The following is an 18,054-nucleotide window of genomic DNA, read 5'->3' as shown; positions in this document are numbered from 1 at the left end:
TTGGACACCACTGAGGAACTAATGCTGAGAAAGACTGAAGCATAATTAGGTTGGAAAGTTAGAATGATGACAAACATTCTTTTATTTGGGTGACAGAAACATGTTGTCAACTTTAATATTATCCCACATTAAACAAAACTGAAAAACCAAACATAGCGGTAATGTAAAGATTAAATATTTATATGTTTAACTTTTACTTGACATGAATAACAAGATTGTTTTCCTCAGGAATTGTTGTAGTTTGATTGAAAAAACAGTTATTGAATGTTGACTGTGTGGAAAGCACTATATGTTGGAACAAGTTTGTGTCAAAAAATAAGGCCTAATCCCCACCTGTTTAGAGATCTGCTTTGATTAATATTTAATCTTTATATTTTTAATACACAGTAAAATCTTTTACACTTAAGTAAGATTCTCAAATGATTGCAGGGGAAAAGTGTTAGGAAAAAAAATGCAGCACTGTTCAGATTTTGACAGATTTTAGAAGTTTAGAGATGTAAGAACTGTGATTAAAGTGTTAACTTTTTCTCCTGAAAAAAGAACACTTAAATATTTATGTACATGTATACATGTGTACATATATAAGTAAAATGGTATGGACAATGGCATGTAACTTGAAATTGGTCGATTAATTTAGCTTAGAATTCATTTTTCTTTAATTGCCACTTAGTAAGAAAAAGTTCCAAGTTAATATTCTAGATGAAATGCAAGGTACATAATTTTCCCCAGGAAAATAAAGTGTTTTTGCTGGTGGTTTTCCTCTTATATTCATGTCTATTCTGGGATTCATACTAGCATATTGTTTCTATTTTTAGGCTGTTGCCAGGCAGATTAAAAATTTCTCCTCTTAGGATTGCCCACTTTCTAGTTTTCTGATTGGTTACATGAACCTGCTTTCTTTAGCCAACCACAGTGACTATGCAAATTGTATTTCAGTTTCTGTTGCAGTGAGAGAACTGATAAGATGGCTGCAGGGGTTTTCCTTTGGGGTATGTTTATTATTCTAAAGAGGATTTTCATCATTATGTAATAAGCAAAAGTAGATTTTTTTCAAAATGGTATTTTATTTCTTGAAATGTGAAATCAACTAATTAAACAAGTTTTATAAGCCTTGAAAAATGCTTCTTATGTCAGATTAGGTTAATTTTAATGGAGTTCTGTATTGAACCTTGTTAGAGGCAGCATTTTGTGTCGGTGGGTATATGTTACTTTTTGTTAGTAAACATCCTGACTTCTCAAAGGAAGGTTGACTTCTGTGTAAACCTGCTGTATGTGAACATGCCAACATGTTAGTGTGTAATTCTGTCAGAGATATTCTAGATTACTACCTTTGCTTTATAAAATAATTTCATTGTTTCGCTTAAGAATCATTTTTTATTTTAGTTATATGTATATAGCCCATCATTCTTTTAGTCGGTGTTCACTAAGTGTATCTTATATTCCAGACACCGTGTAGCTTATTAATATTATTCCCGGATATTTACTTTATTTTTTATTCTTTTGTTAAATGACCTGTAAAGTACGTCATAGTGATACCAGCATATTTTTAAGATGTTTTCTGACAGCAAAACTTGGGCATTTAAAATGTATTAATCTTATACTAAATACATGATGAGATGTGCCAAAGTATTTCATAAAATAGACATGAATGTAGGTATTATAGTCCATTTATAATATTTGTTTTAAAAATTGAAGTATAGTTGACTTACGGTTTTATATTAGTTTCAGGTATAAAATGTGATTCAATGTTATTATAGGTTATATACCATACAAAGTTATTACAATTTTACTGACTGTATTCTCTGTGCTATGACATTCCTTCCCTGTGACTTATTTATATTATAACTGGTAGTTTCTACCTCCTGATCCCCTTCACCTGTTTCATTCATTCCCCACATTGCCTCCCCTAATAATTATTTCTAGAAATATACATGTAACGTACTGGTAAATACAGTGGCAAGACACTTCATATTGAATAAAGACAGCACTGAGAACCTGTGACAAAGCATTATGTAACACCAGAAAGTTCAGTAAATAAGCCTTGTTTATAAGCAAGTTTATCATTAATTACATGTAAGGCCTCTTGGTTATGGTACCAGTTTATAGTAAAAGAGAATGCTCCTGTTTCACTTAAGACTCCCTAGTCCTTTTGGAAAAGGCAGTTGATTGCATTTTCTATGTATAGGATACTTGATTCATATATGTACCTGGAGCGTTCATTTGCACCATACTCAGTACTGTTTTCTTGTTGGTAAAATTTGTTTTGTTCTTTTATCTTCTCATGTCCATTATTACATCCTATGAGATAAACATACTACAGAATTATGTCCCATTTAGGACAGGGGGAAAAAAGTAACTGGCTTATCTGAGAGGAACACATGGAGAACAAGGTTGCTGTTTTTTCTACATATTGCCTTTTATAGAAGTATACTAGTGTAATTACAGGTCTACTTGTTGACCTAGAAGTGTTAATTCTCTAAAGTGGGAACCAATTCTCAGTTCTTTTTGTTTTTGTTGCTTTGTCTGTTTTGAAAGTGTGACCCAGTAAAAGTCATAGGTTGAAAACAAATGAAAAATTATTCAACTCTAGTTTTGCTGTTAAAAAAAAAAATCACAGGCTTATTGAAATGTAATTCACATGCCATATAATCCACATGATTAAAGTATACAACTCATTGATTTTTAAAACATTCACACAGTGTGTAACCATCACTACAATTAATTTTAGAACATTTTTTATTACATTATAAAGAAATCTTGTATCCGTCAGGAGCCATTCCTCATTTCTTCCCCAACCCCCAGTACTAGCCAGCTACTTATCTGCTGTCTTTATAGATTTGCCTATTCTGGACATTTCATATAAATAAAGTTACTCAGTGTGTGGCCTTTTGTGATAGGCTTCTGTCACTCAGCATATTTTCAGGGTTTATTCATGAAGTTACATTTATCAGTACTTCATTCCTTTTTATAGCCAGATAATATTTCATTTTAATGGATATACCACATTTTATTTATCAGTTGCTGGACTATGCTGGACTATGGCTATTATGAATAGATACTTTTAGGAGGTTATGAGAAGTGCTTCTATGAGTATTTGTGTATAAGTGTTTGCATGGATGTGATTTTATTTCTTGTGGATATGTATACCTAGGAGTAGAATTGCTAGATTTTTATAGCAGCACAGTTCAAGAAGTGCCAGCCTCTTTTTCAAAGCACCTGCTCCACTTTACAGCCCCATCAGCTGTATGAGGATTCCAATTTCTCTCCATCTTTTGCTAACACTTGTTATTTTCTGCTTTGGTTATAACCATTGTGTTGTGTGTGAAGTGTTAATTATGGTTTTGATCTTCATTTCTCTAATGACTAATGATGTTGAGCATCTTTTTATGTTTGTTGCTTATTGGCTTATCTTTGGAGAAATATCTATTCAAGTCTTTTGCTCATTTTTAAATTGGGTTGTTTTATTATTATTGAGTTATAGCAGTTTTTATATATTCTAATAGATACAAGTCTCTTTTCAGATATATTATTTACACATATTTCCTCCCATTGTGTGAGTTATCTTTTCACTATCTTGATGGTTACCTTTGCAGCACAAAATTTTTAATTTTTATGAGGTCTAGTTTTTTTTTCTTTTGTTAATCTCTTGGGTCATATGTAAGAAATCATTGACTATTCTAAGGTCATGTAGATTTATATCTGTTTTCTTTTAAGATTAAAAATTTTAGCCATTAGATTTAGGTCTTTGACCCATTTGGAATTAGTCTTTATTTATGGTATGAGATAGGGATCCAAAGCCATTATTTAACATGTGGCTATTCAGTTGTTTCTGCACTATCTGTTGAAAACACTGTTTGTTCCTCATTGAATGGTCTTAGCACTCCTGTCAAAAATTATTTAACCATAAATGTGAGGGTATATTTTTTGACTGTTCTAATCCATTGCTGGAAGAAGTACAAGCTGGAATCAAGATTGCTGGGAGAAATATCAATAACCTCAGATATGCAGATGATACCACCTTTATGGCAGAAAGTGAAGAGGAACTAAAAAGCCTCTTGATGAAAGGGAAAAAGTGAAAAAGTTGGCTTAAAGCTCAACATTCAGAAAACTAAGATCACGGCATCTGGTCCCATCACTTCATGGAAATAGATGGGGAAACAGTGGAAACAGTGTCAGACTTTATTTTTTTGGGCTCCAAAATCACTGCAGATGGTGACTGCAGCCATGAAATTAAAAGATACTTACTCCTTGGAAGGAAAGTTATGACCAACCTAGATAGCATATTCAAAAGCAGAGATATTACTTTGCCAACAAAGGTCCGTCTCGTCAAGGCTATGGTTTTTCCAGTAGTCATGTATGGATGTGAGAGTTGGACTATGAAGAAAGCTGAGCACCAAAGAATTGATGCTTTTGAACTGTGGTGTTGGAGAAGACTCTTGAGAGTCCCTTGGACTGCAAGGAGATCCAACCAGTCCATTCTAAAGATCAGCCCTGGGTGTTCTTTGGAAGGACTGATGTTGAAGCTGAAACTCCAATACTTTGTCCACCTCATGCGAAGAGTTGACTCATTGGAAAAGACTGATGCTGGGAGGGATTGGGGGCAGGAGGAGAAGGGGGCGACAGAGGATGAGATGGCTAGATGGCATCACCGACTCGATGGATGTGAGTTTGAGTGAATTCTGGGAGTTGGTGATGGACAGGGAGGCCTGGCATGCTGCCATTCGTGGGGTCGCAAAGAGTTGGACACGACTGAGCTGAACTGAACTGATTCCATTGCTCTCTCTGTCTGTCCTGCTAGTAGTGCATGCTCAGTTGATAAGTTGTGTCTGACTCTTTGCAACTCCATGGACTGTAGCCCACCAGGCTCCTCTGTCCATGGGATTTTCCAGGCTAGAATACTGGAGTAGGTTGCCATCTCCTTCTCCAGGGGACCTTCTCAACCTAGGAATCAAACCTGCATCTCCTGCATTGGCAGGTGGATTCTTTACCACTGAGCTACCTGGGAAGCCCTAGTAGTACCACACTGTAAAGATTACCATAGCTTTATAATAAGTTTTGAAAATGTGAAGCGTGAGTCTTTGACTGTCTCTCCCTGCTGCACCCCCCTCCCCCATATTGGCTATTTGGAATTTCTTGCATTTCCATATGAGTTTTAGAATCAGCTTGTCAGTTTCTGCAAAGAAGATAGTTGAGATTTTGATAGGGCTTTGCCTTGAATCAGTCAATCAGTTTTGAGAGTAGTGACGTCTTAATATTAAGACTTCTGATTCAAGAGTATAAGGTGTCCTTCTGTTTATTTAGATCTTTAGTTTCTTCAACACTTTGTAATTTTTTAGAGTATTGGTTTTGTACTTTTTGTTAAATTTACTTTTTATTGCTATTGTAAATGGAACTATTTTCTTAATTTCATTCTGAAATTGTTTTTACAAGTATTTTTTATTATATTTTTCAATATATTGATTTTATATCTTGCAGCCTTCTAGACTTATTTACTGGTTCTAATAAAATTTTTGATGGATTTCTTAGGATTTTCTGTACATAGGATTTTATCATCTGCAAATTGAGATAGTTTCAGTTTTTTCTTTTCAAGGTACATGACCTTTATTTCATTTTCTTGCCTAATTGTCCTGGCTAGAACCTCTAGTCAGTGCCTAAGAGCAGACATTTTGTCTTGTTTCTGATCTTAGGGTGAAAGCTTTCTGTCTTTGACAATTAAGTATGTTAGCTATGGGTTTTTCCTAGATGCTCTTTATCAGATTGAGGAAATTCCCTGTGGTTTGTTGAGCTAGTTCTATTGTTACTTGCTTGGATGACTTAATGAAAAGTTACTTTTAAAAAGATACTTGGATGTTTAAGAGCTTCTTTGTAATAATGTTGGCGCTAATATGTGAACCAGTCTGTAGGCTGATGAAATTGAGTCTGTAACAGTCAGAACTCATTCACTGTGTGAATAGGCCTTAGCAATTATATTAAATGACTTTTCCATTTTCAAAGAGAGAAGAAAATAGTGGCAAATACAGTATAGTTTATTGCTTATTGTTTTGAACTCTGGAAGACCCCCATGGTTGCAAAATTTAAAGGATGAAATGCATAAGAAGTGTATATATGCAAAGAAAGCAATTTCATGCTGAATCAAGTGTCTTTTTACTTTACTAAGTTAATTATTATCCATGTAATGAATGATAGTAGCCTGGCTATTGATGTATTATTTCAGATGTAAAGTTGAACTTGTATAACTTGTCACTTAAATGGGAAAAAATATGCCTTGGTATAGGGTCTGACATATAAATACCCCTTGATAAGTGTCAGTTTCTTTATCCCTTTAAGGTGGGTTGTTTCATTAATAAAATGGGGACTTTATAATATAGAAAAAAAGTATAAGACATACCTGGGAATAATAAACATCAGATTCAAGATTATGCTTATCTTTGAGTTAAGGAATTGGGATGGGGAAGGAGTAGCATGCTATCTGATAGTGTTATACAGGAGGCTTTGTTTTTAATTTCTTATCTGGATGATGGGTTCACATGTGTTCATTATGTTAGAGTTTATATCTTGCTGCATGTTCTCTGTATTTAATAATGAAAAATTAATTATAAAAGAACATCAATATAGCTAGAGTTTAGTAAAATAATTCAAAATTTAAGCTAGAATCAAACTTAGCAAGCATCTAGTCTAACCTCCTTGGTTTTACTGGTGAGTGACATGAAATCAGGAGAGTTTGGGTGATTTATCCTGTGACAACTATTATGCTAATGTTGGAACACAGAGTAGATTTGGTTTTGTTAGTTTAGAAATCTTTGTTTTGCCAAACTTTTATAATAATGTATTTTTGAGTTGTGGTGGATTATATGTGCATGCATGCTCAGTTGTGTCTGACTCTTTGCAACCCCATATACTGTAGCCTCCCAGGCTGCTCTGTCTATGGAATTTTCCAGGCAAGAATACTGGAGTAGATTGCCATTTCCTACTCCAATGGGTAAATTATATAGTTCACTGTTGTTATTGTTTTGGTAAGATTACCTATCCCTGCGTTTTGCCATGTGACGTGAAATGTTTCCCCATGAGAGCTTTTTTCTCTCTACCCTCTTAACTTGGGTTTAGCCAATGGGCTGTGAGTGCAAGTGGCGTATACTGTGTCTAAGAAAAAGCTTTAAAATCCATTGTATATTGTATGGTTCTGTCATTGTGGGCTTTTTTTTCTCGGTCATTATGGGCTTTTCTCTATGCCACAAGACCTGGAATTGTGGGGGCTGGGGAAGCATTTGCTGCTTCTTCAGCTGATGACCTAGAATGAAGAAGATTGTTGGTTATTAGCCAGTCATTTTTTTTTTCCTTACTGCTTTATTACCTAGTGAAAGCTGACTGACACAGAAAGTAAGCTGTCTGTCCTTTCTCCTTAGATTGAGTCGATAAGAAAAGTGAGCTCTATTTCCTATCATTTGAAGGATTCACATCTTTCATGTTGCCCTCCTAAATCATTCTGGGTATTTTAATTCATCCAAGTAAAGTATGAAAAATTTTGGACAAGTGGTTCTTAAATTCTTGAGGAAATAAAATACATAGCTGTCTGTAACTTTACTCATTGCTGCCCAGGTGCTGGTGGAGTTTGATGAGTTGGATAAGCTAGTGGGCCCTGATGGATAACTGGCTAATTTTCTGAGGGGATGTAATTTAATAAGTGTGTTCTATAATTGAGTTTGTTGGATCAGGTCAATTAATTTGACTTTGCGTATGTAACAGAATGATCCCCGAAATACACTGGAAGAAGTTATTTTAAGGTATCTTGCATTTGCATTTTTTCATATAGAATATTCTAGTATTCTTCAAAATATATCAATGAATGCAACAAATTAGACTGTAGTGATTGTTCTGGTTTGCTGTGCTTATTAATCAATATTGATTTGCTCTTGTTTTGTCCAAGGGATTGTTGGTAGAGCAAACTTCTGTTTCCTTTGTTGCTGATTAGTTTTAAACATTTAGTTAAGGGATATCCCATTATATGTTTTGATATCTCAGCTGATATCATGAGGTTGCTGAGAGGCAGAAGGGGTTATTTGTTGCATCAAATATTATGAGCACGTGAAACCATACCAAACTCATGAGTTAAATTATTAGATAAGGAATGGATTTCCACCAGTTAATGTTTCCTTTTTTTTTTTTTTTTAGTGCAGTAGTGTTTTTTTGCAATTGAGGGAAGAACCATAGCATAGTAGAATTGAAGAATTGTGAACTGTAAGGGATTCTGGATTCTCAAGTAAATATTGCCAATGCTTTGTGAGTGACTTCAAGAGAAGTTTGGAAACAAGATGAAAATCCTTGTGGAAGTTTTAATAGGAGTAGTGATTATGTTTTACTACAGTTTTAGAAAAATAGCTATTGACAAAGTTGACAAGATATCTAGTATTTAAGATAAAAATTTAGAAACTATATTAAATCTGCACAGATAAATATCAAGAGGATGAATCATTTCACTCGCAGTTTCACCAGTCTTCACTAATGAACAGTAAACAGTATGCAGATTAGCAGAGTGATTATTCTTTATGATTTTATTTCCAGGACTATTGCAGAATTCTCAAGTAAAATTTAGAAGTGCAGAATAATATCACACAGTTCTCAATTGAGAATGGAATTCTTAGCACAGTAACTGAGTTGCGTTTCTATAGAGGCTAGGAATCCTCAGCATAAAGTGATTATTTAAGAGTAAGCCATCATTAGTCAAGCCTACTGACTAATGTTTGTTTAATCCATTTAACATAAACTCAAATCTGAAAAATTATTTTCAGCATCCCATTATTCAGAATAATGTTACAGTACTATCAGTTAAAAGCATGAATTTAATTGGAGTGCTTGTGTCAAAGATAGAAATGTCAAGTCCACTTAAATGGCTTTGCTTAGCATTTTGCAAGTTTTTGCTAAAATTTTATTTTTAAATATATTTCATCACATATCCATACTTTGAATTAATATAGTGTTTGTGTATGTGTCTGTGCGCTTTGACCCAACAGTTTTGGTACTTCCTGTTGCCTTGTTAGTTAAAGCAGTTCTTGGAAAGCAGTAGTATAGATCCTTGTTTATTTAATCAGGAAAACCCTGCTATGGACCTGTTATTGAAATAAGAATCTGGGGGTATGTTACAAATATGTGTCAATTTCATAGTTCACCTTTAATTTTACCCCGTTTGGATTCTTGGTAGAGCACTTGCCCTCATCTGCTTCCCTTGTTGCCGGGCAAGGTTTGTGATGCTGATGTCTGATTGGTGTAGGCAGCTATGGCTTTAAGCCAATCAAACAGTGAATTTCAGTTCTCTCACGAGACTGAAGCATTCAAGCAGCTGCTGATTTATTTTTCCTATGGTGAGATTATATAAACTAAGAGTATGGCTGCAGCAAGCTCCCTCTTGGGTATGTTTGAAAAATTACAAGGTTCCTCTGTAATTGAAAGAGAAAAAAATGAAGTTTATTTTAAAAATTTACTACTAAAAATCTCATAGGTAGTGAATTTGAGAAAAAATATTCTGATAACAGATTTCCTATTTTTATTTTATAATTTTATTTTTAAAGGACTAGAATGATATCATGTAGAAAAAATTTCCCTTCAATTTACATGAATATTTATTATGTAGTATATATATTTGCTTATTTCTTCAAAAAGGGAGAGCTCATAACCTTTTTGTAACGTGCTGCCAAAGGCAGTTAAGGTGCAAAGAATATAGTAATTGTACTTAAAACACTTAATACAGGTTATTAAGAATCACATTTTAATTTCATTAAATGAATCAAACTAAGTCAGTTCAGTGCAGTAGACAGCAAAACACTTTATAATGCTATCCATAGTTAACCTTTGGGTCCAGAATACAATTAACTTTTGGAATTGGAAATCTATAACGATAAGGATAGATGGGTATGAAAATAATCTTGTTAGTTATTTGGATTTAAGATTTTGCTGATTTTTAGTATAAATGTTTTATATACGTTAAAGACTATGGAATTTTAAAAAGAAATTTACAGTTGAATCTCGCAGATTCTAACCCATTGTGTAGAGATGTATGTTCTTGTTATGTATTGTCCATATTTGACTCATTCCCCAGGTAGGGCATGGATTTATATTTCTGGAAATATTCTTTAAATGAAGATAAATAAGATTTACACCTTTTATTCTATTTTATTTATGTGGTATATTTTGTGTACGTTATAGGTTTAGAATTTTATGCAATCATGTTCTAGGTTACTTTTATCAGACAAAGAACCTCACTGAAGTGTTGTGAATCCAGGTTTTAACTATGTTTTTCTGACCTTATTGTCTGTCTCCTGTTGCTGGGCAGGAATCAGAATGCTGGCTGCTGATTGGCTGAGTTTGTGAGCAGCTCTTGAACAGCCACTTAAATTCTTGAGCTTTTTGAGCAGGCAGATTGTAGGCTAAGACATTACAGCTTTTGGTAATACTTCTCTTTGTTGTTTCATAGCTATAATCTCTTTGCTAGGAAGAAGAGTGTGAAAGGAATGGGTGGAGGGGGATGAAGCAGAGAAGAAAATAATGGTTTCACTTAAAGAAGAGGCTTATTGGGCTTTCCTTAAAAATAATTTACCCAAAATTTGAAAAAAAAAAACAAAAAAACCCCAAGCCATAGAGACTTATTTGCAGGTAACATACCCTTCTTGGTTATTTAAATATAAATTCCTTTAGTAAAGGTGAAATTCTTGTTAATGCTGTAGAAAAAGATTTTTTTTTTTAAAGTGGTGATATTTCCCCACAGTTCTTGAATCTAAACATTAAAGTAAGGACTTAAAACATGTTTTTCTTATTATCTTCCTTATGAAAAATGTTTTCAGGAGAAAGTAGTTCATTACATTTTACATATTTGCTTCTAGATATGGCAGACACTTTCTGCTGTAAAATATAAGTGCTTTTCCTATGAAAATAAATTGCAGTCCTGTGAGAGTTTCATGACTGTAGTGTTGCCACCTAAAAAAGTAGTATTTCTTTTGTAGTATAGTTTTGTGAATGATATGTCAGTTCCAGATGACGATATTTAAAATGATCTTTAGAAATGTTTTGTTCCAGTCATATAGTAATGGAGACTTGTTTGCAGGTAACACACCCTTCTCTGCTGTGTCTTTCTTAAATATACATTATTTATGCAAAATAGATTTAAAAAAACTTACTGCTGATTGGTTTGCATAGATATGGCTGAACTAGTTTGAACTGGTTGTTCATGCTTCTTCCTTCTTGCTTTGTTATTTATTATATTTACTTAGAACCCTAAAAAGATCCTGTAAATGGCTGTAGTGTGCGCCCTTGTGGGTATAGATGGTAGTTATTCTGTAATTCTTTGTATAGGCTTTTATTTTACTGTATTGATGGCAATTTTGTTGATAAAACCAGCTTGCTTTGATAACATTTATTTTCATTAAATGTTACTTGGTGGCAGTTAACATTGAACATGATGTGTACATGGTAGACTTTCTAATTCATATACAAACTACCAAAAATATTTAAGAGAAACTTGTTTCAGATTCTGTATGCCTAAAAACATCCTGAATGTACATAGACAATTACAATAACATTTGTTGAGTGCTAACTGCCTTCCAAACACTTAATGTATAGAATCTCATAATCATTAGTGCAACCTCTGTGTCAGGTACTGATATTCCCTTTTTAAGATGGCTGATATTAAACATTGAAATGCTAGGTAACTTGCCCTGTGTCACACAGTAAGTACATAAGAGTTAGAACTAAAGCACATGTTTCTGTTGGCAGAATTCATGTTCTTACTGGAATTACTAAAAATTATGAAAATATGCTTTTTTAAAAAGAGGAATGTTTGTTTTTAATGCATCTGGCAACAGTGACCAGTTATGTATATAACGGCTGAGAAATGTGGCTTTTACAATGTCAAAATCCAGAAGAACTGCAGTTCAGTATTTGAAAATATTTAAAGGGTAACCACACTCCTAGTACTATAAATTTAATCATTTTTATGTTTGGAGTCAGCAAGGAAAATGTCTACAAAACTTGCATTGTATCTTCTTTGCAGAACATTTTTCAGTAAGTGAGTTTAAAATGGATTGTAGGTGGGGAAAATTTTGAAGTTTAAATTGTAGCTGCATTTAATAATCCTTAAAAATAGTGCTATGATAATTTTGCTTTGACGTTTCTTCTCATTTTAAGGTAGTTTTTATAAATAGTTTTACTCAGCTATATAACTTAAAAACCTAGGAAGACTAAGAAATATAAGTAGTTGGCCTACGGTAATAGTATGAATGCAGATTTTGTACTGCAATCTAGAAGTGCTGTGACAAAATGGTTGATTCTCAAGCTTTACTGGCCTCCAGCAAATAGGCTGGGCCATAGTTTTGTGCCTTTCAGCTAGAGGAATGATGGAATATCAGGAACATACCTGTAATTGAAAAGTTGGGTTTATTATTTGTTGCAGTGAGAGAGAATGCTCACCTTGGGGGAAACTGAGGTGTATCAGTAGGAGGATATTAGAAAAAAACCTGGTAAAGGGTTTACTTATAGTATAGGTTGGGTTTTGCTGGAAGGGTTTGAGGCAGGAGAGCCTTACTCTGGATTAGGTACTATCAGAAAGTGATGGACGGGAGGAGCAATTCTGTGCTCAGTAACTATCTCAGTAACTATTACCTATAAGAAAGACAAACTACAGTGAAGGTAAAACCACAAGTGATTAAAAAAAAAAGTGTAACCATCACTTGTTTAGTCAAAGGGGAAGATATTTAGTAATTTATGTGTTGCTGGGTTGCACAGTGACCTTGCCTAGTTTAAATGCTGAGGTTGTTAAGTCCAACATGGCTTAGCTATAAGCATCAGATCAATTTATAATAACACTGAGCTTTGAACCTTAAATTCCTAGATTTCAGAGCTGCTTTTTTCCCTTCTCCAAGCAAGTATATCCTAGCATCATTCATACTGGTAATGGTGATACTAAGTGAATATCCATTTAAAAGCAATATTCATGATTCCTGTATATCTTAGTCCTTAAAAGGATGTTTGTTTTATTCCACTGTAGAGTGGCAACATTGTCTTTTTCTAGGACCAAATGTGAACTGGCCAGATGTTAACACACACAGAAACATTGATAGAGAATATCCTTATCTTAGTTCTGATCTATTTTACCATTTAGTATGATATTTGCAATTTTCTTTTATAGATAACCTGTATTAGATTTTAGTTGTTTACTTCTATTAGATTTCTGAGAGCTTAATTATGACTCAGTTTTGAATTTTGTAGAATGAATATTCTGTGTTGAGATAATCTGTTGTTTATTTTTACCTTCTGTTTATATGGTAAATCACATTGCTTGAAAAAGAAAAATTTTTTTTCTTAAATAACAGAAATGTATTGTCTTACATTTCTGGCAGTTAGAAGTCTGAAATTAAGGTGCTGAGGGGGCCATGCCCTTACTGATGAAGCTAAGGAAGGATCTGTTCCATATTTCTCTCCTAGCTATGGCTTGTGACTAACTCCAGTTACCACACAGCGTTCTCACATGTATGTGTCTGTGTCCAGATTTTTCCCTTTTAATAAGTGCACTCATCATATGGAATTAGGACCCACCCTAATGACCTTATTTTAACTTTATTATCTCTGCAAAGACCCCTATTCAAATAAGGTTACAATTTGAGAAATTATGTCTTAGGGTGTTAATTTATTTTTTTCAAGTGGACATCTTCGTTAGGCCTAAAATCTGCAATGCTTAGTGACTTATAAATCTACACTGCCTCATTTTTTTATTAATTAAATTGACTTTATGTATATGTATTTTAAAGAGCCTATTCACATAGTTGTGTGTTACTACCTTTTAAAGAAATATACTTTTAAATAACTCACAGATGAAAGAAGAAATCACATTGGAAACTAGAAAATATTTTAATAGAACAGTGAAAAATATGACACATTAAAATGTGAGATGCAGCTAAAGCAGCGCTTAGAGGGAAATTTATAGCTTTACATGAATACATTACAAAAAAGAGGAAAGATTAAATTTAATGCGTAATATTTAGCATGTTGTGGAACTGCCAGACTATTTTCCAAAGCAGCTGTACCATTTTACAATCCTGTTGCCATTGTATGAGAGTTTCAATTTGCTCACATTCTTACCAACACTCATTATTTCTTTTGATAATAGCCATCCTGGTGTGTGTGAGATGTTACCTCATTTTGGTTTTGATTTGTATTTCTCTGATGACTAAATGATGTGAGGCATCTGTTTATATTCATTGCTTATTGTCTTTTTTTGTATCTTTCAGAGAAATGTCTGTTCAAGTTTGTTGCCTATTTTTAAGTTGTTTTTTTTGTTGTTGTTATTTTTCAATTGCAATAGTATTTTACATTTTCCAGATGTAAATCTCTTATCAGATATATTATTTGCAAATATATGATTTGCAAATACAGTTGACCCTTGAAAAAATGGAGGGACTAGGGGTGCCGAACCCCTGCACAGTTGAAGATCCTCATGTAACTTAATAGTTAGCCCTTTGTACCTGCAGATTCAACCAACAGTGGGTCAGGTAGTAGTATAGTATGTATTTATCAAAAAAAATTCCAAGTTTTAAGAGGACTCCTAAAGTTCAAACCACATTCAAGGGTCAACTGTATTTTCTTCTATTGTGAGTTGTCTTTTCACTTTCTAGGTAATAATCTGTTACATTATGTTAACAGTTATTTAGATATTTCTGGTTACAAATGTAATATTTCTTTATGTTCCTTAATTCTCCTTTCTTTTTTCCCCTACCTCTATACCTCTCCCCCATTCCTCTCTGCTTTCATTCTCTTATTATTCCTATGACAACTACTTTTTTACTTCATGTACTTTTTTAACGCTCTCTCCTCCATACTCTGAATCCATTAGCTTACTGAGAATGAAAACTACTTTCCCTCTAACATTGCCTAGTAATTAATTTCTTATGAACTGTACCTATTATCAGTTTTATGTCATATAAATTCAATAAATATAAAAATTAATACACAGCATTATATGTGTTATGCTTTAAATAAATTAGCATAAATAATTATGCTTTCTATAATTACTTTAAAATTACATAAAGTGGTGCTTGCTTCTAAGATCAATTTGCAATAAGTCTATAATTAGGTGGCTTTGGTTTCAATTGTTAAACTCTTTCTTTTTCTTTCTTTTTTTTAAAGATTCAAAATGGATAGTATAGAAGAACCTCAAAAAAAAGTCTTTAAGGCTCGAAAAACAATGAGAGTGAGTGATCGTCAGCAACTTGAAGCAGTGTACAAGGTCAAGGAAGAACTATTGAAAACTGATGTCAAGCTGTTAAATGGCAACCATGAAAATGGAGATTTGGACCCAACCTCACCTTTGGAAAATATGGACTATCTTAATGACAAGGAAGAGGTGAATGGCATTGAGAATGTTTGTTTTGACCCTGAAAAAAGTAAAGCAGAATGGAAAGAAACACCCTGTACCTTAAATGTTCATGTAAAAAGCAAGCAGGATGATGACTTAAAGTGTGAACCTTTGTCTGCAAATAATATAAGTCCAGATCTAGCCTCTAAATTGACTGCTGAACCATCTTCTGGTGATCCAGCTTCTGATCTGGCTACTGGAGGTCTGGGGTCTGGAGATCCTGTCTCTGGAGACCTGGCCTCTGAAACATTAACCTCTGGTGATCCTGCTTCTGATGACCCTGTCTCTGGTGATCTTGCCTCTGGTGAAACAGTCTCCAGTGAACTGGTCTCCAGTGAGCCAGTTTCTAATGAACTGGTCACCAGTGAACCAGTCCCTGGTGAGTCAGTCTCCAGTGAACCAGTCTCCAGTGATTCAGCATGTGATGATCCGGCCTCTGGTGATCTTGCCTCTGAATCACTGGCCTCTGATGATCCAGGCTCTGGTGATCTGCCTTCTAGTGATCCAGCTTTTGGTGATTCAGCCTCTGGTAATCCAGCCTCTGATGAACCAACTTCTGAGACAGCCTTTGACCCCACCTTTGACCCAAGTTCGGTACCAGCCTGTGAACCAGTTCCTGAAACTGATAGTACAGAGCCCAGTAGCAATAAAGGTGATGATTTTCTTCAACAAAATAGAGACGATGAAAAGTTAGATAAAATTTTCTCATTTGATGAGAAAAATAAAGCTGATGGTAATAGTGATGCTGATGCAGAAGCTCTCGAAACAGATGATACAATTATTTGTTCAGATCTGTCTCCTGAAAAGAAGTTAGAAGAAGATGCAATCACAGAATCTGCTCTTGGAGAGGAGGCTATATCTAGCAGTGTGGAGATTGACCACAGTGAAAAGAATGAAGAAGAAAATTCTGCAGACCTTATGGAAACCATTAGTGAAGATGTTATAAAAGATGACAAAAATGAGAATATCCTAGAAAATACAGATTCTATGGAGACAGATGAAATCATTCCTATTTTGGAAAAGCTTGCACCTGCTGAAGATGAACTCACTTGCTTTTCTAAAGCTTCTCTCCTTCCAATTGATGAGTCAAATCCAGATTTGGAAGAAAAGATGGAAGGTTCTTTTGGTTCACCGTCTAAACAAGAAAGTAGTGAGAGCTTGCCAAAAGAAGCCTTCTTGGTCCTCTCTGATGAAGAGGATATCTCGGGTGAAAAGGATGAGTCTGAAGTTATATCACAAAATGAGACATGTTCTCCAGGTTAGCATATTATTTAAATTTTAAAGATTTTGATTAGCTTTAATAAACAGCTTAGTTAAACATTCTCATAAAGTTTTAAGTTTCTTTTAGTTACAGAGGAAGTTGAGAATGATGATGACTGGAATACTCTGTTCGGAGAAGGCAATGGCACCCCACTCCAGTACTCTTGCTTGGAAAATCCCATGGCCAGAGGAGCCTGGTAGGCTGCAGTCCATGGGGTCGCTAAGAGTCGGACACCACTGAGCGACTTCACTTTCACTTTTCACTTTCATGCATTGGAGAAGGAAATGGCAACCCACTCCAGTGTTCTTGCCTGGAGAATCCCAGGGACGGGGGAGCCTGGTGGGCTGCTGACGTCTATGGGGTCGCACAGAGTTGGACACGACTGAAGCGACTTAGCAGCAGCAGCAGCAGAATACTCTAACTTGACAGGTTCCTAACTTCACAGAATTCAGAATTAACAAAGATGCATTCTGAGAGCAGCATTATGTAAAGTGCTGAGAAGGGAGATAAAAAACGTAGAAAATATTACACTTGCCCGTAAGAAGCTTGTAGACTGGAAATAGAGATAAGATGGACCAATATAACACTGTAATATAACAATTTCCAGTACATAATCAAAATTCTAAAAGTTGTTCTTGCTATCATTTACCAACTGAATAACCTTGAATCTATTATAAAGGCCTACTATTTAATTTATTTTCTTCAAGTGTGACAAATTCCATTTTACAATTTTCCAATTGAAATCTGATTTTTTTTAATATTCTTTGTCCAGGGAATGATACCATCATTGCTGGAATTCAGAAACCTGGAGGCCTAATTATATGTTTGATAAAGACTATCCATTTGCTTCCTAAGCATTCTAGATTCTACCTAATGTTTGATTCATTTTCTAAATGATCTCTTAATAACTTACATCTCTATTATTTGATTATGTTCCTCTCTTTGGTTAGATCCCTATTACTTTTAGGATTATTTCAGACTCCTTATATAAAAACTGTATAAACTTCATGATTTGGTCAATGCTTGTCTTTCCCATCTCTTTTGTTATTGCTAGAGAAAAAGGGAGAATGAGAAAATCCTACTTTGGTTTCATGGTCAAACTCAAGCATCATTCCCATGTGAAACTTTCTCAGTTACTTTCACACTGGCATGAGTACTCTTATGGTTCCTTTGTGTCACATTCTCTAAGCCTTAGAGCCCTGTGAGTGGAGTGACCTTGTAATAAGAAGCATAGCATTTGGTTTTAGTTTGTTTGAAGAAAAAAAAAAAAAAGACACAGGATTCCCCCACCCCACTCCAATATATCAAACCTACATTTCTTTTGGAAATAGAAACTTTCCCCTTATTAAAGATGACTTCATTTCCAAAGAGCATTCATTCATTTATTAAACCTGTGTAT

At 34.4% G+C, this 18,054-nt stretch overlaps 1 protein-coding gene across 9 annotated transcripts in view; it reads left to right on the top strand.

Annotated features, from left to right (window-relative positions):
* The window catches only part of ATF7IP (activating transcription factor 7 interacting protein), a 122,585-nt gene that overhangs the window by 38,132 nt on the left and 66,399 nt on the right, over positions 1 to 18,054 (top strand). For 7 of the 9 annotated variants that reach the window (XR_009494431.1, XM_059886788.1, XM_024992292.2 and 4 more), the window contains 1 exon segment: positions 15,166 to 16,652. Coding sequence is in view for 8 of the 9 variants with exons in the window: in XM_059886788.1 (XP_059742771.1) it covers positions 15,166 to 16,652 (1,487 nt within the window). In the remaining variant the exon portion in view is untranslated. 9 annotated transcript variants of the gene reach the window in all.

This window comes from Bos taurus, chromosome 5, assembly GCF_002263795.3.
Source record: "Bos taurus isolate L1 Dominette 01449 registration number 42190680 breed Hereford chromosome 5, ARS-UCD2.0, whole genome shotgun sequence".
Lineage (NCBI taxonomy): Eukaryota > Metazoa > Chordata > Mammalia > Artiodactyla > Bovidae > Bos > Bos taurus.
Note: the sequence above shows the minus strand (reverse complement) of the source record. Positions and strands in the feature narration are given on the sequence as shown.